Source organism: Marmota flaviventris, chromosome 15, assembly GCF_047511675.1.
Source record: "Marmota flaviventris isolate mMarFla1 chromosome 15, mMarFla1.hap1, whole genome shotgun sequence".
In the NCBI taxonomy this organism is placed as follows: Eukaryota; Metazoa; Chordata; class Mammalia; order Rodentia; family Sciuridae; genus Marmota; species Marmota flaviventris.
This window is the reverse complement of record NC_092512.1, coordinates 66,863,201-66,883,445: the sequence shown is the minus strand read 5'-3', so window position 1 is coordinate 66,883,445 and position 20,245 is coordinate 66,863,201. Positions and strand designations below refer to the sequence as shown.

At 35.8% G+C, this 20,245-nt stretch overlaps 1 protein-coding gene across 1 annotated transcript; it reads left to right on the top strand.

Annotated features, from left to right (window-relative positions):
• The first annotated feature begins 571 nt into the window (after positions 1 to 571).
• Ttpa (alpha tocopherol transfer protein) lies at positions 572 to 19,388 on the top strand. The gene is made up of 5 exons (XM_027932921.2): positions 572 to 956; positions 7,670 to 7,823; positions 12,749 to 12,942; positions 14,330 to 14,440; positions 17,283 to 19,388. Exons 1-5 carry the CDS (start codon positions 753 to 755, stop codon positions 17,454 to 17,456), a joined length of 837 nt encoding a protein of 278 aa, XP_027788722.1. The 5' UTR covers positions 572 to 752; the 3' UTR covers positions 17,457 to 19,388.
• Positions 19,389 to 20,245: the final 857 nt, after the last annotated feature.

The following is a 20,245-nucleotide window of genomic DNA, read 5'->3' as shown; positions in this document are numbered from 1 at the left end:
GCCTCCTGCTCCCTACCTAAGATCCCATAGATTCTATCATATTAGGCCACTGTACACACTAGTACAACTGCAGACGTACTTGCAGGTGAGTGGTTGTGGAGTTTAACAGAATGGGTTTATGGCATTAAAAAAAAAATCTCCCCATTTGCTAGGCATTTATTTGTATATGACACTAGCAGGGCCAGGTGCCAAGAATTCAGAAGGGTTTCCCTGGACTGGGAGGGAAGAAAGGGGAGGAGCCTGTTATGGTGGCTTTGTGGAACTGCATTTTTGAAACAATGTTGTAATACAGTTTCAGGCGCCATATGGAAAGACTAGGACTCAGGAGCGGCAGGGCCCTTAAGTCGGTTGTTCTAAGACTCTTTCCAGCTGCAAGATTCCAGGGAGGAAGGAATGATAAAGAGGGAGGGAGGAGAACAAAAGGTCCTCTGACAGTTGATTTTTTAAACCTTCCAAGTAACTTTTGGACAGCGTGCTCTTGACTTTGAACACACCAGTGATTTCCCTCAGGAGGAAGGGCTCGAATTACTACTTCAAACTACTAAAGACCTGTTGAGCCCGCACGGGATCACTACTGGGATTCCTTTAAGAGGCAGCTCTCACCCTCCCGCGGGCCTGGTGGCAAGGCCCGAGGAGGGTTGTGCGCGGGTGGGTGTGCGCTGGGCAGCGGCCAACAGAGGAGGGGCTGAGGGTGGCGCGGGGCCGGCGCTTTTCCCCCCGCCGCCCTGGCAGCGGCGGTGGCCGCCACTGGCATGGCAGAGATGCGGTCGGGGCTGCCAACCGGGCTGCAGCTCAGCGCGCTGCCGGACCACTCGTCGCTGCTGCAGCCCAGCCTGGCGGAGCTGCGGCGCCGAGCCCGGGAGGAGGGCACCTGGTTCGCGCCGCTGCCGCTCACCGATTCCTTTCTACTTCGATTCCTGCGCGCCCGGGATTTTGACCTGGACCTGGCCTGGCGGGTAAGTGCTGCGCTGCGCCTGGCCAGCCGGGCAGGGCGTCTGTGACTTCACCTGGATCCCTGCGGACGCTCCGGCTGCCGGCAGGACCCACAGGATCCTAACGCACCAAGCGTGGGCGCTCCCAGCGAGTGTAGATCTTCGAAGAAATCGCGCGCAGGTCCTTCCAGTTCTTTTGGAGTTAGTGCAAAGGGGGAAACTTAAAAAATGTTGGAGCCCTCGGGGGTAATGGCAAGCAGTGGAATTCGACCTAGATATGTCTCCAGAGCCCGTAAAGTTTTGGGGGAAACTTTATGCCTTCCTCTCCCCGGGAGAAATCCTGTGATAGGAAAGTAGAAGCAGGTATCTCAGAATTGTCACATCTGAGCAGAAAAACTACGTGTGGCGAGGAAAATGATATTGCCGGTAAAATTGAAGATCCGAAGCCATACCCTAGCAAACTAGTATTATTAATAGTAATATTTAAATGTCAAGACAGTAAAGCAGCCCGGTATATTTTTGAACCCAGGGGAATGACGGGGCGGTTCTTTTATGTTTCCAAGTGTTTGAGAGAAAGGGTGGTGAAAAGACCGAAATCAGAGATGCGACCTTGAATTTGTTACTTGGGGTTCATTGTCCTTTATCTGTTAAATAACGGTGAGAACCCTTATCTTGTTGATTGATTGTGAGGATTGAACATTAATCAGTTAAACGGTTAGAACAAGATGTGCCCAGTACAGTGCCAGGCACATGGTAAGCACTAAGGAATTGGATGGGATCTAGCCCATTTTCTGAGTGCCTTGCTCAATGTGGTTCTGCACATTGGGAACAGGGAAGTCAGTCCTAGAACAGAATTTAAATGTGCCTCATTGAGGTTGTTTTTTTTTTTTTTTTTTTTCTTTCCCTTGTTTTAAGTAAAAGCTTTGTAATGTTTTGAACAACCGATAAAAAAAAAATAAAAAAAAAAATTATTGAAAAAAGTAAATAGTGAAAATACTGCAGACAATACAAAATAGCAAAAAGTGCAAAACAAGTTTTTAAAAGTAACTTTCTGAAGGAAAAAATTTCTTTACCCTCAATACCCAGGGACCATGTCTGTCATTTGTCTGTTTACCTTTTCAGCCATGGCCTATATTCACATAAGCAGGTGCATGCGTGTTCTGCCTTTCTTACCTGACTTATCAAGGGAGTCGTCTCATATGACCATGTACACATACATCTTGCTTATTTTGGAGCTGCTGTTATGCCATAAAATGGGTATATTACATATTAACTAGTCCTCTGCTTTCGGATGGGATTTTACCAACTGATGCCAATGCTGCCTTGCACGCTGTTCAGTCTTTCAGTGATTCTCTTTTTTGGACTCTTAACTGTTTTCCTAGAGTACACAAGATGCAATAAGCAAGGTTTCTGTGGTTTCTTCCATCATCAATGGTGCATCTGGTATATCTTCATGCTTCCTCTGGTGCATAAATAGGGACACACCCTTATTGAATAAATTTAGGTGGGGAAATTGCTGGATGGAATAAGAAGTACATTTTTTCAGTCTTGAGGAATATCACAAATGGCTTTCCAGAGGGTTTGCACTAATTTTATCACTTTCATATTACATAGTGAGATTTTGTTTGTTTGTGGTATTGAGGGTTGAACCTAGGACCTCACACATAAAAGCAAGTGCCTTACCACTGAGCGATATTCCCATTCTGTCTTTTGAAAAACTTTATTTTGAGATAGGTCTTGCTGAATTATTGAGGCTGGCCTTGTATTAAAAGACTCTGGAGTACCTGACATTACAGGTGTGTACTTCCATGACTGGCTGAGAAATAGCTTGTCATGGTTATAACAGAATGCATGCGCTTTGAGGGTAATTTTTTTCTGTGTGTGTGGTGCTGGGGATTGAACCCAGGGCCTTGTCATGCAAGGCAAGCACTCTACCAACTGAGCTATATCCCCAGCCCTGAGGGTAATCTTTAATATAGCTAACCTTTAAAAATTATTTTTTACTTTAATTGCCTATTTGCCATTTGTTCATTTTTATGTCTTACTTATTCATATCTGTATATCAAAGTATCTGTGTATCAAAGAAAATCGTTCTTTGTCCTAGTTTGATGCTTGTCTTTTGACATTACTATGTTCTTTTCTTTCAGAAAGACTTTAATTTTTTTATTGTGATCAAATGTATTGATTGATTGTTTTTTGATTGCTCTTTGTTCTTGCTTTTGATGCTGGCAATTGAACCCAGGTAGGGCCTCATGAATGCTGAGTACCTGAGAGCTACAACCTCAACTCCCACATTTGGGTTTTAGAAACTCTTCAATCCAGAATTTTCCCAAGAAATGATGGCTTCTCTTTTTTTTTATGTTGGCGTGGTTGATTTATTGAGATTTATTTTGCTGTTAGGACTAAAGTAAGAATACAGTTTTCTTTATTTTCATGAAGTTCAATGGTTATGCAAGTGTCCTGACATCCTGAGTAACAAGCTAATGTGTACTCAGCAGCAACTGAAAATGAAGATTTAATTTTAGTTCTTGTGAGGAGTGCAGTTTAAATGAGGTATTGAACATATATGTTTGGAGATAATGAATAATAAAATGGTGTGTTGGCTGATTTTTAGTTTTGCTGTTTTTTTAAAGAAGTAATGTCTAAGTAGAAAAAGAAGTAAAATTTAACTTCATCCTCTGTGACTTAGATATTCTTCTGTCTTCCTCATTTCACTGAATGGTTTTTATTACACTGTGCCCTTGAAAAACTGGCTAGCAGGACTATGTCCGAATCCACTGGACACTAATCAAGTTTCTGTCTGTGACCTCTTTGTCTTAACTTTTCTGCCAACTGGAAAGGAAAGAGGAAAGAGTAAAAATGTGAAACTGGCTTTTAATTTTCCTTCACAGTGGCAGTTAATTTAACTCAAACTCCATATTCATAATATATAAGCCCTTCAGTTTTTGTAGGAAGAAACCTTGAGAAGAGCACTGATTATGATGAAATTTCTCTTTATTCTAGCATTTGTATTTGAAGTTATAATGAATTAATAAGGTCTTGTAATCCTCATAGCTAACTAATATGCTTGTGAAATGCTGGGTACATTTTAAAGAAGCATTTGCATTACTTTTTCATGTTAGAAGAAATTGAGGTGTAAAAAGTAAGTAAATTGTCAAAAATCAATGTACCAATTAAGTGGAGCAGAGATTTGAAGTTGGGTAGAACTCAGGAGGGACTATGCTATCAGATATATGTACTAGCCTTTATGGTTTAAAACAATGAAAAAGGGCTGGGATTGTGGCTCAGTGATAGAGTACTCGCCTAGCATGTGCGAGGTCCCGGGTTTGATCCTCAACACCACATAAAAATAAATACAATAAAGATATTGTGTCCAACTACAACTAAAAAATAAATATTGAAAAATATTTTTAAAAACAATGAAAAAAAACTATCCTCAGCTCTCTGTCTTATAAATCCTTATGAATTTTACAATTGAATAGTCCAGTCCTATATTTTACAAGTGAATAGTCCAGTTCTATTTTTGATTTCTGCTGTTGTAGTTTGAGTAAAATTTATGCCCTCCAAACTTGTATTGGAGTTTAAACCCCATTGTGATGAACTTAATCACAGTATGGTGTTTGGAGGTGAGGCCTTTGGGAAGTGATTGAGATTCTCTAAGATCATCAGGGGGGTCCCCACAACAGCATACTGATGGCTTAAAAGAAGTGCAGGACAGCCTGCTACTCCAAAGGCCTTGACAGGAGTATCTCAAATTAGAGGCCAACCTTGGCAACTTAGGCAGAACTTGTTGAAAATAAACTAAAAGGAGGATTGGGATGTAGCTTAGAAATCGAATGATCCTGGGAAAAGGAGGAAGAGGAAGAGGAGCAGGAGGAGGAGGAGAGAGGAGGGGAAACCAGTAGCAGCAGCAAGAGAGAGACCACAGTGCACACACTTGCTGTCTCTTGCCATCTGATGTCCTGTGCCACCTTGGGACTCTGTCAGCAAGAAGGTCATGAGAAAATATGGCTTCTAGGACCTTGGGTCAGAACTATGAGCCAATAAACCCCTTCTGTTTATCACTTACCTAGTCTGTTATTGTTATTACCAACATAAAACTAAGACATGGGATTTTTAAAATCCTTTAGTTATCTTCATAGTTTACCCAAAGATTTTAAAACTTTCAAAATTCCATGGATTCTCCGTGCTAATTTCCTTCTAAATGTAATTTCTGTTTTGAAACTTACCAGATCACGTAATTTTCTTATCCATCTAATGGTCTTAGTTGCCAAGGTTGGCCTTGAACTCGGAATCCTCCTGTCTCAGCCTCTGGAGAGGCCAGGATCTCCCCACTCTGATAAAGCCATTAGTATTCAACCATGGAGGTTCCACTCTGATGACCTTAGTTAATCCAGTAACTTCCCAAAGTTACCTTTCAAGGTAGTTGTAGGAGGACTTGAAATTACTTCATTAGACCTTGTAAGAGTGGCACAAAGACCATTATTTTGTTTGAAAATACATGAAAAATATAAAAGGAATCTTTATGATAAAGTATAGTTAAAACATAACACTGTAAATATTTTTTTCACTTCTATTATTTTATTTATTTATTTTACAAAACATGCATGTTCCAATAATGAATATTCGTTTGCAGCCATATTTTTGTTACTGTGGACATAAGGTAGTTTGAGAACTGCTCAGTAATAGTTCATTTTTGGCATTTATGTAAAATATTTGCACTAATTGAACCAGTGAATTCATTTATCAGTAGAAGAGTAATAATCCAAGGTTTGGATTTCGATGTTCCACTTTGCAAAAGTTAAGTGTCAGAGGAATGAAAGTGATTTGTGCATCTTTACAGAACTTAGTTTTTCAAGTGTGTGGACATGATTTATTCATGCATTGATTCATTCTTTTGTTCAACACATATTTCTATCCCCTGGGAGCCAGCTATCTGCAGAGACCAATATGCTGACTACCCTGCCCCTATTACCTGAAAGATCCCTTCTAACAAAGCCACAACTTTTATCATTCCTCAGGAAATAAAGGCTTTATTTCTATATAGCTACTAATATTCTGTTTCTAGCATTTGGCTTGAATCAGAATTAAAAGACCTGCTTATATGTCTGAGGAAACTCTCAAAAAGTAATGAGCATTGTAAATTGCTGTTGATACCTCTTCTAATGCTCCTGAGGACAGGAGGAGGAAGGGAAATTCATCTCCTAGAACAGAATGAGCATACCAGAACCTACAATGTGCCTGTTGTTCTTACGACTTTTGGAAACTGATATTTAGGTCACCAATTATTTCTTGGTTGGCACACTGACTGACTTTTTCCCCCCTTACCTCTCTGTTTCATTTAGCTCTCAGCAATGTTCTCTCTTTTTCTCTTTTAAAGTTAAGAAGAGTTTATTAAATGTGGAGATGAAAAAGAGGGAGAGAGACACAGAGAGAGGGAGACAAGATCAGAGGAGGCGGGCCGGGTGATGCTGATGACTTTGCTCCTCCTCTCTGGCCCAGCCAGCCTCTCTCTCCCCCAGCCATTCCCAGCCAGGGACACTTTCCAGGGCTCACAATTTCTACCTCTACTTCCTGTATTATTTGTAGTTTCTCCTCCAGATCATTACTGCTTTTTGTGATTATGGTTACCATCTTTATTCTAATGCATTTCAAATATAAAATCTATCTTTTCCTTTTTGCCTTAACTGTGATTCCACATTGTTAATAGGTGTCTTTAAACTGAAAATAAAATACTGTTATTTTAGAAAAATTGAGAAGGATGAAAATCATAAAGATGAAAATTAAAATATAATAATTTTTAAATATATCCTTTACTTTAGTATTCTTTACAGTGCATTTGTTGATTGGCCATCTCTGGTGTTTATTTTGGGGTGGCAGGTGGTGGGGTGGGAAGAATGTCGGATTCCTTAAAACATGTTTTGCCAAGATTTTTTTAGCCAGGTGTACTGTTCCTTGGGCTCTCTTAATTCAGTTGATTGATCTCTATTTTTCTTCTTCTTTTTTTTAATACTAAAGGTGGTATTTCAGTTATCTTCTGCTGAGTAATAAAACATCCCAAAACTTCTTGCCTTAAAGCACAACTATTTATTTGTGTTCTCTAGTTTGGACAGGGCTCAGTGGGGATGCTTCATCTCTGCTGAACATGACACCAGATGGGAACTTGGTTAAGCAAGCCTAACCAGGATGACCTCTCAACCTCCAGGGCTTCTCTCCATGTGAACTGTTTTCAGTCAACAATCTTACATGGTGTCTGAGTCTCAAAAACAAAACAACAACAAATTCAGAAGGTTCCAGGGTGTTTTAAGACCTGGTGCAGTGTCATTTCCACCAATTTCTATTGGTCCAAGTAAAGTGTAAGGCCAACTCACACACAGGTGGCGGGAATCAAATAAATAGATCCCACTGCCTGCTAGAAGGAATGAATGTATATACCAGGAGGGGAAGACGTGTTGGTAGCTGACTTTAGACACTATCTACTCTAGGTGGCAACTGAAAATTACTAGACTGAAAATTATTTGATGAAAAACTCCTGTTACCTTAGACCCTTGATGATGGGAACTTGGGCTCTATAGATGGATGCTATCATGCTCAGCTAAAAGATACCCCAGATTAAAATCCAGATATACTGGATTTAATGGATGTCTAGGTTCATATAATGTCAAGGTTTTCCTACTGTTATCACAAAATGCTTACCAGGTGTACAATCTGTGGACAGTTTTAATTTTATTTTTCAGTTACTAAAAAACTATTATAAATGGAGAGCAGAATGTCCAGAACTAAGCGCAGATCTTCACCCTGGAAGTATCCTTGGACTTTTGAAGGCTGGCTACCATGGAGTTCTGAGATCCAGGGATCCCACTGGCAGCAAAGTTCTTATTTACAGAATTGGTGAGTCACACACAACTCTTCTTCCCCCCACCTTCCTTCTCCTCCTTCGCCTCCTCTCTCCTCATATTTTTCATTGATTGCTGAATAGAATGTTTTAGTGTCTATGTTTAAAAATTTAGGTTTCAATTTATGTTTTTAGGTTTCAGACCTAAGTCCCTTTAGGTCTTAATATTTACCAAATATAAGAAAATGTTGGCAGTTTTGAGAAAATTAACAGAATTTGGTGAAAATCCTACTTGTACTTTTCCAAACAGTCAACTGTATAAAATAAAAGAAAAATGGGAAGAGCAATAGTGGGAAAAAGTGAAAGTGCTCAAGATAAAGTGTTCAAAAAAATGTTTAGTAGGAAATAAAAAGAAAAAAAAAATTCTGAACTATAAGATATAAGCCACATGTATTCACAGATTTTGTCTGATATGTTCATTGCTGTGTCGCAAGCACTGAGCATAGGGCCTGGTACATGGAAAGCGCTCATTAAATATTTGTGGAATGAGTGAGTGAATGACCAGTTCAATAATGCCCAGGGCTGAGAAGCAAGGGACTCATTTCTCTGGATGGAGGAGGGTACAGTAGAGATCAAGAACCCCTGGGAATTGTTGCAGACACTTTATTCCATTAGCACCTTTTTATTTTCATGTTTTCTCTTTTTAATTACTAGGCATTCCTAGTTTTGTGAGTGGGTGCTTTATCCATTCAAGCTGCTACAACAAACTGTCATAGACTATGTGGATTAAAAAATAGCAAGTTATTTCTTACAGTTGTGAAGGCTAAGAAGTCTAAAAGGCATCAGCAGATTTGGTTTTGATGAGACCTTGTTTTCTGGTTCATAGACATTTTTTTCACTCTAACCTCTACATCAGGGGCAAAGGTCTCTCCTGGGCCTCTTTTCATAAGGGCACTAATTCCATTTTTGAAGTCTCTTACCCTCATGGCCTGATCGCTTCCCAAAGACTTCCCCACTAATATCATGACCTTGGGAGTTAGGATTTCAACATATAAATTCTTTGTGGGGGACATAGATATTCAGACTACAGCATTTGGTGACCTACAACTTCTGTTGCCTTTTTAGTTCTGTGTATGATTTTAAAAGCCGGGTGAAAGGGAACTCTATAGCTCAGTTGAAAGGACAAATAAAACCAACTTTTTGTGAACTGCATTTTATGAATTATCGTCTTATAGAAGTTTCATTCTTTTTTCTTTCTTTTTTGAGATGGGGTCTTTCTGGGCTCCCTGGGCTAGCCTTGAACCCCAGGGGTTCAATCATCCCCCTGCCTCAGCCTGCCAGAGTAGCTGGGACTAGAGAGGTGTGCTATGATATCCAGCTAACTTTTAAATCTTTAAAGAATTAAACTTTATGTATTTATATTTTCAGCCCACTTAGAGATAAGATACTTGCCTGTAATGAAAGCTTGGTATCTGGCAAAAGATATTATATTTAATTCTTGAAAGGGTATCAGATGATCTAATAGAATTATTCTGTTTTCTTTTTATTTATTTTTTGTCCCAGCTTGTTTGTCAAAAACAACAACAACAACAACAACAAAAAAAAAACTGAGTTAATTGTTAAGCCATTATCTATAAAGCAGACATTAAAATGACCTTTCTGTTCTTTCATGTCTCCTCTAGTGCCAGAGGCTATTGAATGATTTGTCAGTCATAAGTTCCTTGAACTTCTCAGGGATAGGGTTGCCAGTGTTCATGTTTTATTTAGCAAAGAAACCTACATATTATAAGAATATAGGGTGCCCAGTCATATTTGAATTTCAGATAAAGAATATTTTTGAAGTATGCATGGGGCATAGTTGTGCTAAATAATTATATCATATTTATCATAAATTCAGCTTTAACTGTGTGTTCTATATTTTATCTGGCAAATCTATTAAGAGTTCCCAGGAACATAAAATTGAAATTCATAGCAAGGTTTTGGGCTCTGCAGTGCCTGACTGAATTCATTCTCTCTCTCTCTCTCTCTCTCTCTCTCTCTCTCTCTCTCTCTCTCTCTCTCTCTCTTGTCCCTACCCCCTCTATGTTTATGAGCCACCTGGGCAAAATAAAAAGTAAAAATGACATTTTGGTAGGGAGAAAGAAAACATGCTCTTTTGGTCATAAGTACTTCTTAAAGACTAGCCAGCACTATCTCATCAAACTTTCTATGATGATGAAATTATTTTATAGTAGTCACCAGCCACCTGTGGCTACTGAGCACTTGACATTGGCTCAGACTATTAAGTTAGTTGACTCAGAAATTTAGGTCATGAAAATATTTTGATCTGTAAACTTTACTTGGCTCATCACCCAGTGTCTGAAGGAGTTATATTTATTTTTCAAATGCTTACCACGAACCTGAGGGTTTTTAAAAGCAAGAGTAATCCCATTATACCCTCCCAAGACTCCTTCTGATTATCTTTTCTCTTTCTAGATCTTTAGGGCTTTTGTTGCTACTAGATGTTACCAATCAATACTTAAATCTGTTAAGGTTCAGTCCTCTAAAAATATACAAAAAGTCCTCCTCTATCCCACCCTGCCCAGCCTCTGCCCCAGCCATCTTTCTTCCTAGCTCCCTCTTCTATTCTAAGCCAGACTTGTTAAGCTAGGATGTTCACCATCCACACTTTCCAATCATTCCTTAGCCCATACTGCTCTGGTTTCACTCCCACATCTGCTAAAAAGACATCAGTGACGTTTTCGCCAAATCTCATGGACACGTTTAGTCTTATTTTACTTGGTTTCCAACACAATGAGACACTTCCTCTTTTTTAAAATATCCTTTTCCCTTGGCCTCTTTGATGCCACATTCTCCCTCAGCCTAATTGGTGGCTCCTGTCTCTTCTTCTTTTTCTCCGTTCTCCTCTTTCTCTTCTCCTTCTCTTTGTTTTCAGAATCCAAGGCCTCACAAATGCCAGGCAAGTACTCTACCAATGAGCCACATGCCCACTTGGCACCTTTTATTGAGATAAAACAGAAGCATTTTGAGCAGAAAAGGTCCATAATTAGGAACATGTCAAACTGATGACTGTGAGTGGGGTGCAGTGGTGCATGCCTGTTTTCCCAGAGGCTCTAGAGGCTAAGGCAGGAGGATCCTGAGTTCAAAGCCAGCCTCAGCAACTTAGCAAGGCTCTAAACAACTTAGCAACACCCTGCCTCGGAAAAACAAAAAAGGGCTGAGGATGTATTCATTGGTTCAACACCCATGGGTTCAATACTTGGTACCAAAAAAAAAAAAAAAAAAAAAAAGGAAAGAAAAAAAGAAAGGAAAGAAAATTGTTACAGTGAGAGATCCAAATGGATACAGCCAGAATAGGGATCTGGTTATATGAACTAGATTCCCAAGGTTCACCTCATTCTTCAAATTCTGAAATCCCTTTTACATTGGCCTTAGCCTCTGCTTTATATGATACTTTATCTCTACCTTAACAGAGAAAAACATGGATGTACGACAATCAATCCCTCTTTTAGATTGCCATCTAAGTATAAACAACTCCCAGATTTGTATCTTCACCCCCATCTTCTCTTTGGGGATCCAGTTCATGTGACTAGCTCCCTATTCTAGCTGTATACTTTTGGATGTCTCACTATCACCATTTTGACATGTTCCTACTTAGGATCTCTTCCACCCCAAAGGCTTCTCTTTTATCTCAATAAATGGTACCACCATTCTACCCAGTTGCCCATACCAGAAACTTTGCTTTCTGAATGCTTTACCATTACTTCACATCATGAATAATTTTTCATTCATTCTGTTTGGCACTTCATCAATCTTCAGTCTGAAGACTTACATCATTTTTCAGCTATGGAAAAATATTTCTCTATGGTTACTATTCTTTTATTTTATGTTCTTTGTATTTGCTTTCTATATCTCTCATTAGCAGGATATTGAAATTTCTAGGTTTACCTGCATTATCCTTTAACTTTTATTCATACTCATCAACTCTTGACTTGTGTGCCAAATTGAAGAAAACTCCTCAAGTAGATCTGCCAAACCACTATTCACTTACTGGTTCTGTCTGTCATTTGTTCCATCAGATTTCACCTGATTTTAAAAAGTCTCTGCCTGTTCTTAGAATAATAGCTTTCAACATCTTCTCCCTGGCAGTATTATGTTTCTTTTAATATCTCTACCTTTCTTAACCTTACCTCAAGCTTTGTTGCCTTTATCTACTGAGTTCTGAGTTCTGCTCATCTGTTCTTTGCTTATACATGTAAAATTTTTGACAGATGCATATCTTTTTTTTTAAAAAAATTACCTGCTTGCCAGTCAATTATTGTCATTTCTGCCTGCTGTGGCCTGTCTCAGGGGTGAAAGGGGACAGGTGAGACATATGGACAAGAAATGTCAGTTCCTGTTTTCAACACAGGTTCCCCTTGTTTTTCCTGGGCATGGGCAGTTACCTGGGTGTGCATCTAGCTGGTCATTTCCTCAACACTTCTTTCCAAGCTCACATTTCCTGCTTAGGCCTGTAGGGACATGCCTCTGCTTTGTGCTGCTTGTCACTGAGAGTTGAGAGGATTAACTTGTCTGTCTGCTCCTCCTGCTTTTCTCCTAGCAACCTCTTCAGTTACTTTGGGGCCCTACCTGCTCTTCAGAATCCAGGCCCTCGGTTTTCCCTTCTCCAACATCTCCTAGCTTGTAGCATAGCCACAGGCGTTCCCATCTTAAGACACAGCTCTCTCCAGCATGTGAAGTCACCATTGCCTTTGACAGTCAAATCCAGCCTGCAAGAATTCTTTCTTTTTTCCATGCTTTTAAAAATCTTTTCTTTGCCAGGGATTTCAGGAGGGAGGAAGAAACGGATAGATAACCTTGGCCCTTAATTTAACGTTATTCAATATTCATGATCCCTTGTACATAGAATTAGTTTCCCTTTGTAAATCTCTCTGGTTCTTTATACAATGTTGAGATATGATACCCTCTTTTTTTTTTCCAGCACAATGGGACCCAAAAGTTTTTACAGCTTATGATGTATTTCGTGTAAGTCTAATTACATCTGAGCTTATTGTACAGGAAGTAGAAACACAACGGAATGGAGTCAAGGCTATATTTGATCTGGAAGGTTGGCAATTTTCTCATGCGTTTCAAATTACCCCATCTGTAGCCAAGAAGATTGCTGCTGTACTTACTGTAAGTGAATATTTTAACTCTTAGGTATCATACTTCCAAATGTTAGTTTTAAGTTTTGCTAGAGTATTTAATAGAAGCTTAAATAAAATTTCAAAAATGATATGTATAATTCAATAATGCTAACAGGAAGTGAAATTTATTTATACAAAATATTTAAAAATCATGAAAATAAATGTTCAAAACCAGTAAACACAGAATTTATACATTTAGATAGTAATGTGGTAAAAATCTTACCCTAGATTTAAAAACTGACTGAAAAATGTTTATAACAATTATACAATAAAAGGTCACATAAATCTTGGTGTAGGCATAAATTGATATGACTTTTTTTTTTAAGGTTTTAAAAATGGTCATTGTCTTTGACCCAGTAATTCTACTTCTAGGTAAAGAACAATCTTAAATATAGTAAGGGCTTTGTATACCATCATAATATTAGTTTACTGGGGCTGGAGATGTAGCTCAGTGGGAAAGTGCTTGCCTAGTATGTGCGAGGCCCTGGGTTCAATACCCAGTACTGTAAAAAGAAAAAGAATATATATATATATATATAAAATTATTTGTCCAGAAATAAGAAAATGGTCACTTAAATGGTGGTATATCCATTTGATGGATCACTATAACAGTATTAAAATGCATAATGACCACATAAAAAATATATTATAACAATTAAACATAACAGTATACAAATTATTTAGGGAGCCTATTAGCAATTATATTTAAAGTACATATAATTTTTATACATATAAAAAGAGCCTGGAAGAAAAAAAAAACAAATTAATAACACGTCTCTAAAAGCTAGACATGAAAAAGAGCTTTGCATTAAAAAAGAAGAAAAGAAAGAAGAAAGGTCTGTGTATTGACCATATAACTTTTAGATAGGGAAACTATTGATAAGTTTTTTTTCTTTCAACTCTTAACTTTTTAAACCTTCTAAATAAGCCTATATTACTTTGATGCTAAAGATATATACCAGTACCTAAAGTGTGTGTTATGTTTTTTCAATTTTTATGAACTTTTGATTACTTACCTCTCAAAAAAATGTTGGCAAAAAAGTTAAATTATATTTGTCCAAATTAGTCATTGGTTCCCTAATAAAATGTGATGGGGAGAAGGGATTTCTAGTGAAAAAGTGTTAAGTATTTTATAGGAGAACTATTAAATATTATAATACTTTGCCTATGCTTGTTTAAGATTTTTCTTAATCTAGTGAGAGTGAAGTATCAATTAGACTTTTGTGTTGCTGGAATAAATAATTTTGGAAACAAAATAACACAATAAGTACTGTTGTAAATTTGGAAAGTGTTTAAAGAAGAGCCTTGTTTTAGGAACATAATTGCAATACTAATTTGTGTTTCATTAAGATGATTTTTTTCTTTATTTTCCGAAGGACTCCTTTCCATTGAAAGTTCGTGGCATCCATTTGATAAATGAGCCAGTAATTTTTCATGCTGTCTTTTCCATGATTAAACCATTCCTGACTGAAAAGATTAAGGAGCGAGTGAGTAAAACACATTCAAGTTACTATTTTTCTACATCAAATATTCCAACCTTTTTCATTTAAGGATCGCTTTATTATCTCCCCCCATATCCACCCACCCTCTCCATTAGTTCAATATTTTGAATATTTATTTATCAAACCAACTATTTTTGTAAATTAAAAGGATATTAGTTACAAGGCCTTGGGAAAACTGGGTCACTCATACATCCCTGGTTGGATTGCACAATTGTATATTCCCTGTAGAGGGCAGTGTGTCTGCAGTTATCAAAATCACAACCATAGCACTTTTGGGAATTTATCCTACAGATATGTCTGTACATAAACAAAATTCTATAGAAATATTCATTGCAGGAAAACGTTGAAAACTACCAAGTATTCAACATCAGGAAAGTGAGTTTTAAAAAAGCTATGATACGTTCACACAAAGGAATGCAACAAGTTTTGCAGGATGTATTGTAAAGTGAAATGCACAAAATGAAAAAAAGGGTTGATGATATGCATTTTTTTTTTTAATAAAAGGGGGAGAATAAGAATAGGTCCTTATTTTTGTATAAAATTATACTAAAAAGATATATAAGAAAATAAGTTCTCACCTACATTAAATAGAATAGAGGTGTAGTAGCCAAGCATAGATGAGGATAGGGTTGATAGCAAGACATCTCACTGTGTATCTTGTTTTGATTTCTAACCATGTTAGTGTGCTATTTATGCAAATCAAAAATGCATATTTTTCTTTCTTAATTTTATTTGTTTGGATTGAATCCAGGACCTTGTGCATGTTATCACTCAGTTACATCCCTGCGCTAAAATTGGTATTTTTCTTAATTAAAAATGTGTAACTGAAAACCACAGTGCCTGACATATAGGACTTAATGTTATGTGAATTAAAGCAAAAAATGTGATTTTTTTAGCATATCCTACAGAGCTTTATCTCAGATGGATATCTAATACTTTTTAGAATTTTTGAAAGGTTGAAAATGGAATCTGAGTTCTCAAGAAAAGCAACCACTCTTCTACATTAATCTGTAGAGAATTCTGAGATATATGATTTAGGGTATTGCTATGTTGCCCAGGTTGGTCTTCAATTTTTGTGCTCAAGTTATCTTCCTACCTGAGTTTCCAGAGTAGCCCCAATTACAGGTCCCATCATGCCACTGTGTGTGACCACCAAGTATTTTTAAAGTCTTAGACAAATTAAATCTCAAATTATTTAAATATAATGTGACACCATGGATTATCATGCTATGTTTGAATTTTAGAAACTATATTCTTTCATTTTAAGGAAATGTAACATTTTGTACTTGAACAGAAAACTATGACCATAGAGCTTATTTATCTGGTGGGTATTTCTATTTTTCTTCAAGAACCACCCCTCAATGATCTGCTTTAGTGATGATAGCTACTTTTCATTCTAGTGTTTTCATTTTTAAAATTTTATTTATTTATTTTTGGTACCAAGGATTGAACTCAGGGGCACTTATCCACTGAGCCCCATCCCTATCCCTTTTTGTATTTTATTTAGAGACAGGGTCTCACTGAATTGCTTAGGGCCTTGCTAAGTTGCTGAGGCTGGCTTTGAACTCATGATTCTCCTGCCTCAGCCTCCAGAGCCACTGGGATTACAGGTGTGCCCCTTGATGCCGGGTTCATTCTAGTATTTTTATAAAAGCCAATTTTGTTGTTTCTTCATTTTTTTTCTTTCTTTCCAATGTAGCTTTATAACAGCTAACCACCTCTCTTTAACTTTTAAAGATCTAAAAATAAATATTTCTATTTTAGTTTATATCCTGAGCAAGTACAAGCAAAACTGTAAAAAAAAAAAAAATGGACTTAATTTAAAGAAGAGTGTATGTACACAAAAGAAAGAAAAAATTTAAAAATTGAGAAGCTAAGGGAAGCGGTGAAAGTTAACATGAAGAAACTTGCCAAAATAGGGGAGAAAACAAATCTACTTTTTTCCCTTTCAGTTTTTCAGCAATACTCCACTTTTCATATTTCTCCTTTCCTGATCTGACAGAATTTCTCCTCAGTTAACTGATAGTATTTTTAAAATTTCAGAGAAAATCAAGAATTGAGGTTGTGTGGCTCCTCAGTGTAGGATTCTCGTTTCATTCATTGGTCCTCATATCCTGGTGCTTATTAAATGGTTGTTGAATGCACAGATAAACATTTTGCCTTAATAAGAGAAAATTTATTTATTTATTTTAGCAACATGTATTCTTAGTTTCTACAGGTTTATCTTAACTTCAGGCCATTCGATGATCAATTTTTAAAAAAAAAAATTTTCTTTTAGTATTTTTTTAGTTGTCAATAGACCTTTATTTCGTTTATTTATATGCAGTGCTGAGAATCGAATCCAGGGCCTCACATGTGCTAGACAAGCACTCTACCACTGAGCCATAACCTCAGCCCTGGATGATCAACTTTTAAAGTTTAAAATATTTGAAAATCAAAGGTTCTCAACAATCATAATTTCCTACTTTTGAACTAGCCAAGAGTATCACATTGACGATACCATATGAATCATTCTTCATGAACCTAACTGTGGGCTCAGAAGTATGCTTCTATTTGAATTAATACCAAGTAGGACATTTTTGTTATCTTCTGAGGTTAAGAGAATGCACGTCTAAGAAAGTAATACAATTATTAGATTTACAACACCATAATCTAAACATAAATAAAATTCTTAGATTCACAAGCAAAATAATAGAAATAGTACATACCCTACTACTTTGGAAGTTATTAGAGTGTCTCATTTTATGAGGTTAATTTTGCCCCTGGAATTGCATCTAATTAGTGAGAGGCAGAGGGGACACCTTCTAAAACATTTTGACTATTTCAGATTCACATGCATGGGAACAATTACAAACAAAGCCTACTTCAGTATTTTCCTGACATTCTTCCTCTGGAATATGGTGGTGAAGAACTCTCCATGGAGGACATTTGTCAAGAGTGGACAAATTTTATAATGAAGTCTGAAGATTATCTCAGCAGCATTTCTGAGACCATTCAATGAGAAGAAGCTATTTCATATGAGTGGCTTCCTCATAAAAATATGTGAGAGAGATCCTATCTGATTACATAATGAAAGATAAAGAACAAATCTTTTAAACTAATTCATGCTTGTCTTATCTTTGAAAATGTTAAAATCTCTTATATGAGCAATATAGGCATGTGGGAGGCTTTTTTACTTTTTAAATGTATTTTTTTTAAAAAAACTTTGAAGTAATTAAATGTTGGTATATTTGAAAGGCACAGAAGAGATTGCTGATTCTTACACATTTCTCAAGTGACTGTTCATATGTATTTTTGTATGTTTCTGGAAAGTTTAATTTTAAACAAATTTTCTGATTACATTTGTTTGGTACTAGATTTATAAATAGTCCAGTGAAAAGAAATACTATACAAATCAACTGATGGTGTAAACCTATTAACACTAATTTTTGGTGCCCGATTAAATTATAATTCAGAATAAAATCTCAATACAGCTTTATGGCTATTTCTATGGGCCATCTGATGGCTCATCTCAGGGAAATTCTATTTAGCATATTTGCACATTAGAAACTTTTGACTGAAGAATTTTTATGCCATATTATTCTATTTAGCATCTATAGGTCTCCAGGAAATTACTGATATTGATATAATTGAAACATATTTATAAAATATTTCAGGCACAGTTGGCTTTCAATTTATTCTCAAATAAATAAAAAAATATAATTTTGACCTCTGTTCATGGTTATTCTTATCATGACTACACAGATATTTGGAGAGTGAGTAACGTTTAATTGTCTTTTATAGGAACAATTTCTAGTTGAATAATCAATAGAACTACACAAAGAAAAGGAAGTGTTTATATTTTAAAAATCATTATCAATTACATATAGTATTTTTCAGGTTATTCATAAAACAATTTAGATTTACTATTATATCAATATATTCTAAATCTCATAATTTATATTTACTTAAAAAATTTGTAGTTGGGATGTGCTGTTTATATTCTAGTTTATGTCAAAGAGTATTTTAGTTATCAATAAAGATATAATCTTATCCCTCATATTCAACATAGCTTTTATGTCATAACTTTTATACTTAGTATTTTGAAATTAATTTTATTCAAAACTTAAAAATGAAAGAATATATGCACAAAATTTGTTGAGCATTTTTGTTCAGATAGTTGGGTTTCAACCTTAATCATACAATAGTATCTTTGTGCAAAGATATTTTTCTTTGTGCAAAAGTGTTTTTCTTTATAAGAAAATTAGTCTAATCAGATGAGCTGATACTTATGTTCTCTTATATGTATCTATGATAAACCTGATAGTAACTGCAGATGTTCTTTAGAGAACGTGTTTGATTTTAATTTAGCATCAGGAAATTAACACTACATCATTATATTTTTATAAAAAAATTAGATCCTGCCTGTTTTCTTAAAAAAATGTAAAGTGTTCTTTGTAAAATTATGTAACTCAAAATTATATAATTAAAAATAATAATATAAAAACATCACTTAAAAGAATGAATAATAGAAGTAACAGAAATCTGTAGCTTATACAACTGTTATTCCTAGAAGATTTATATCACAGGTTCCACTGCCTTTACTTTTGGCTATTTAAAACACTTTCATATGACTGTGAAGGAATGAGTAGTTTAGCACACGAACAAAGAACACTTAAAAATGTCTTTTAAATGTGATTCATCAGTGATATACTCAATAGTAAATAAAAATAAGTCAATTGATATTGGTACATTTTAAGATGGGTCTTTGAAATGTTTATAAAATGAAGCAATATTCTGAAGAACATTGAAGAACAATGTGAAATGAGCAGAGCATATTATAAGGTGCCAAGGTAAATTACTGTGCAATGATTTACTGTGTTACTTTACTGTGATTGTACCAGAAGTGCCTTTAAAAAGGTCAACTCCATATGTGCTTATTGTATTACTGAACTGCACAATAATTTATTTAATATTATTCAAAAAATTAAACATCTTTCACATAAACCATGGTATGTAGAGTCTTTTTTTTTTTTCATTTTAAAATTCAAACATAGGGCATTTTTTGAGTTGCTTTTTCTTTCACAAAATTTTAAGAAAAACTACCTCCAGTTGTCCAGTATTTAAATGTCAGTTTTTCTGATACCTAATTAAGTTTTAATTGCAGGCTGATTTTTCCTGCTGCGTGATCTTCCCATAATATCTTTTGATATAAATAAGGACCAATTTCATAAAGCTAAGCCATGAACATTTAAGAAGTTAAAACTCAAAGCAAAAAAACTAAAAAAAAATGAATTAAAAGTCCCCCCACTAGCAGAATAGACATTATGATTGATGTATGTACATTCCATGTATGTATTATAAGTCAAAATACATTCTGCTGTCATGTATGACTAAAAAAAATAAAAATAAATTGTATGGTAAAAATAAATAAATAAATAAATAAAAATTCTAAAAAAAAGCAGGCAAGTTACTTGAAAGGCCACTTTAAAAAAAATCTAAGTATTCAATAATCATAAAACACAAAATTTTTGGAAATTAGATGATGTGAAATAATATCACATCATATACACAAATTAAATAGTATTGATGAACATGTTGAATAAATACATTCTCATAAACAGAAATAAATAAATAAATAAAAGTCCCCCCACTCAAGAAAGGTTTTGACTTATTAAGTATTCATGGCTTAACTTTATGAAATTAATTAGTAGTTCTTTATGTACAGCACAAGGCATTATGGGAAGACTAAGCAGCAGGAAAAACCAGCCTGCAATTACCTAAGTCACTTAATCAGGTAATTTGATTTCT

Bases quoted from the DNA above. Each gene is read 5' to 3' on its own strand.
- Ttpa (XM_027932921.2), top strand. From the start codon at position 753: ATGGCAGAGATGCGGTCGGGGCTGCCAACCGGGCTGCAGCTCAGCGCG. The intron at 957-7,669 runs GTAAGTGCTGCG...TTTATTTTTCAG, and splicing joins ACCTGGACCTGGCCTGGCGG to TTACTAAAAAACTATTATAA. The intron at 7,824-12,748 runs GTGAGTCACACA...TTTTTTTTCCAG, and splicing joins AGTTCTTATTTACAGAATTG to CACAATGGGACCCAAAAGTT.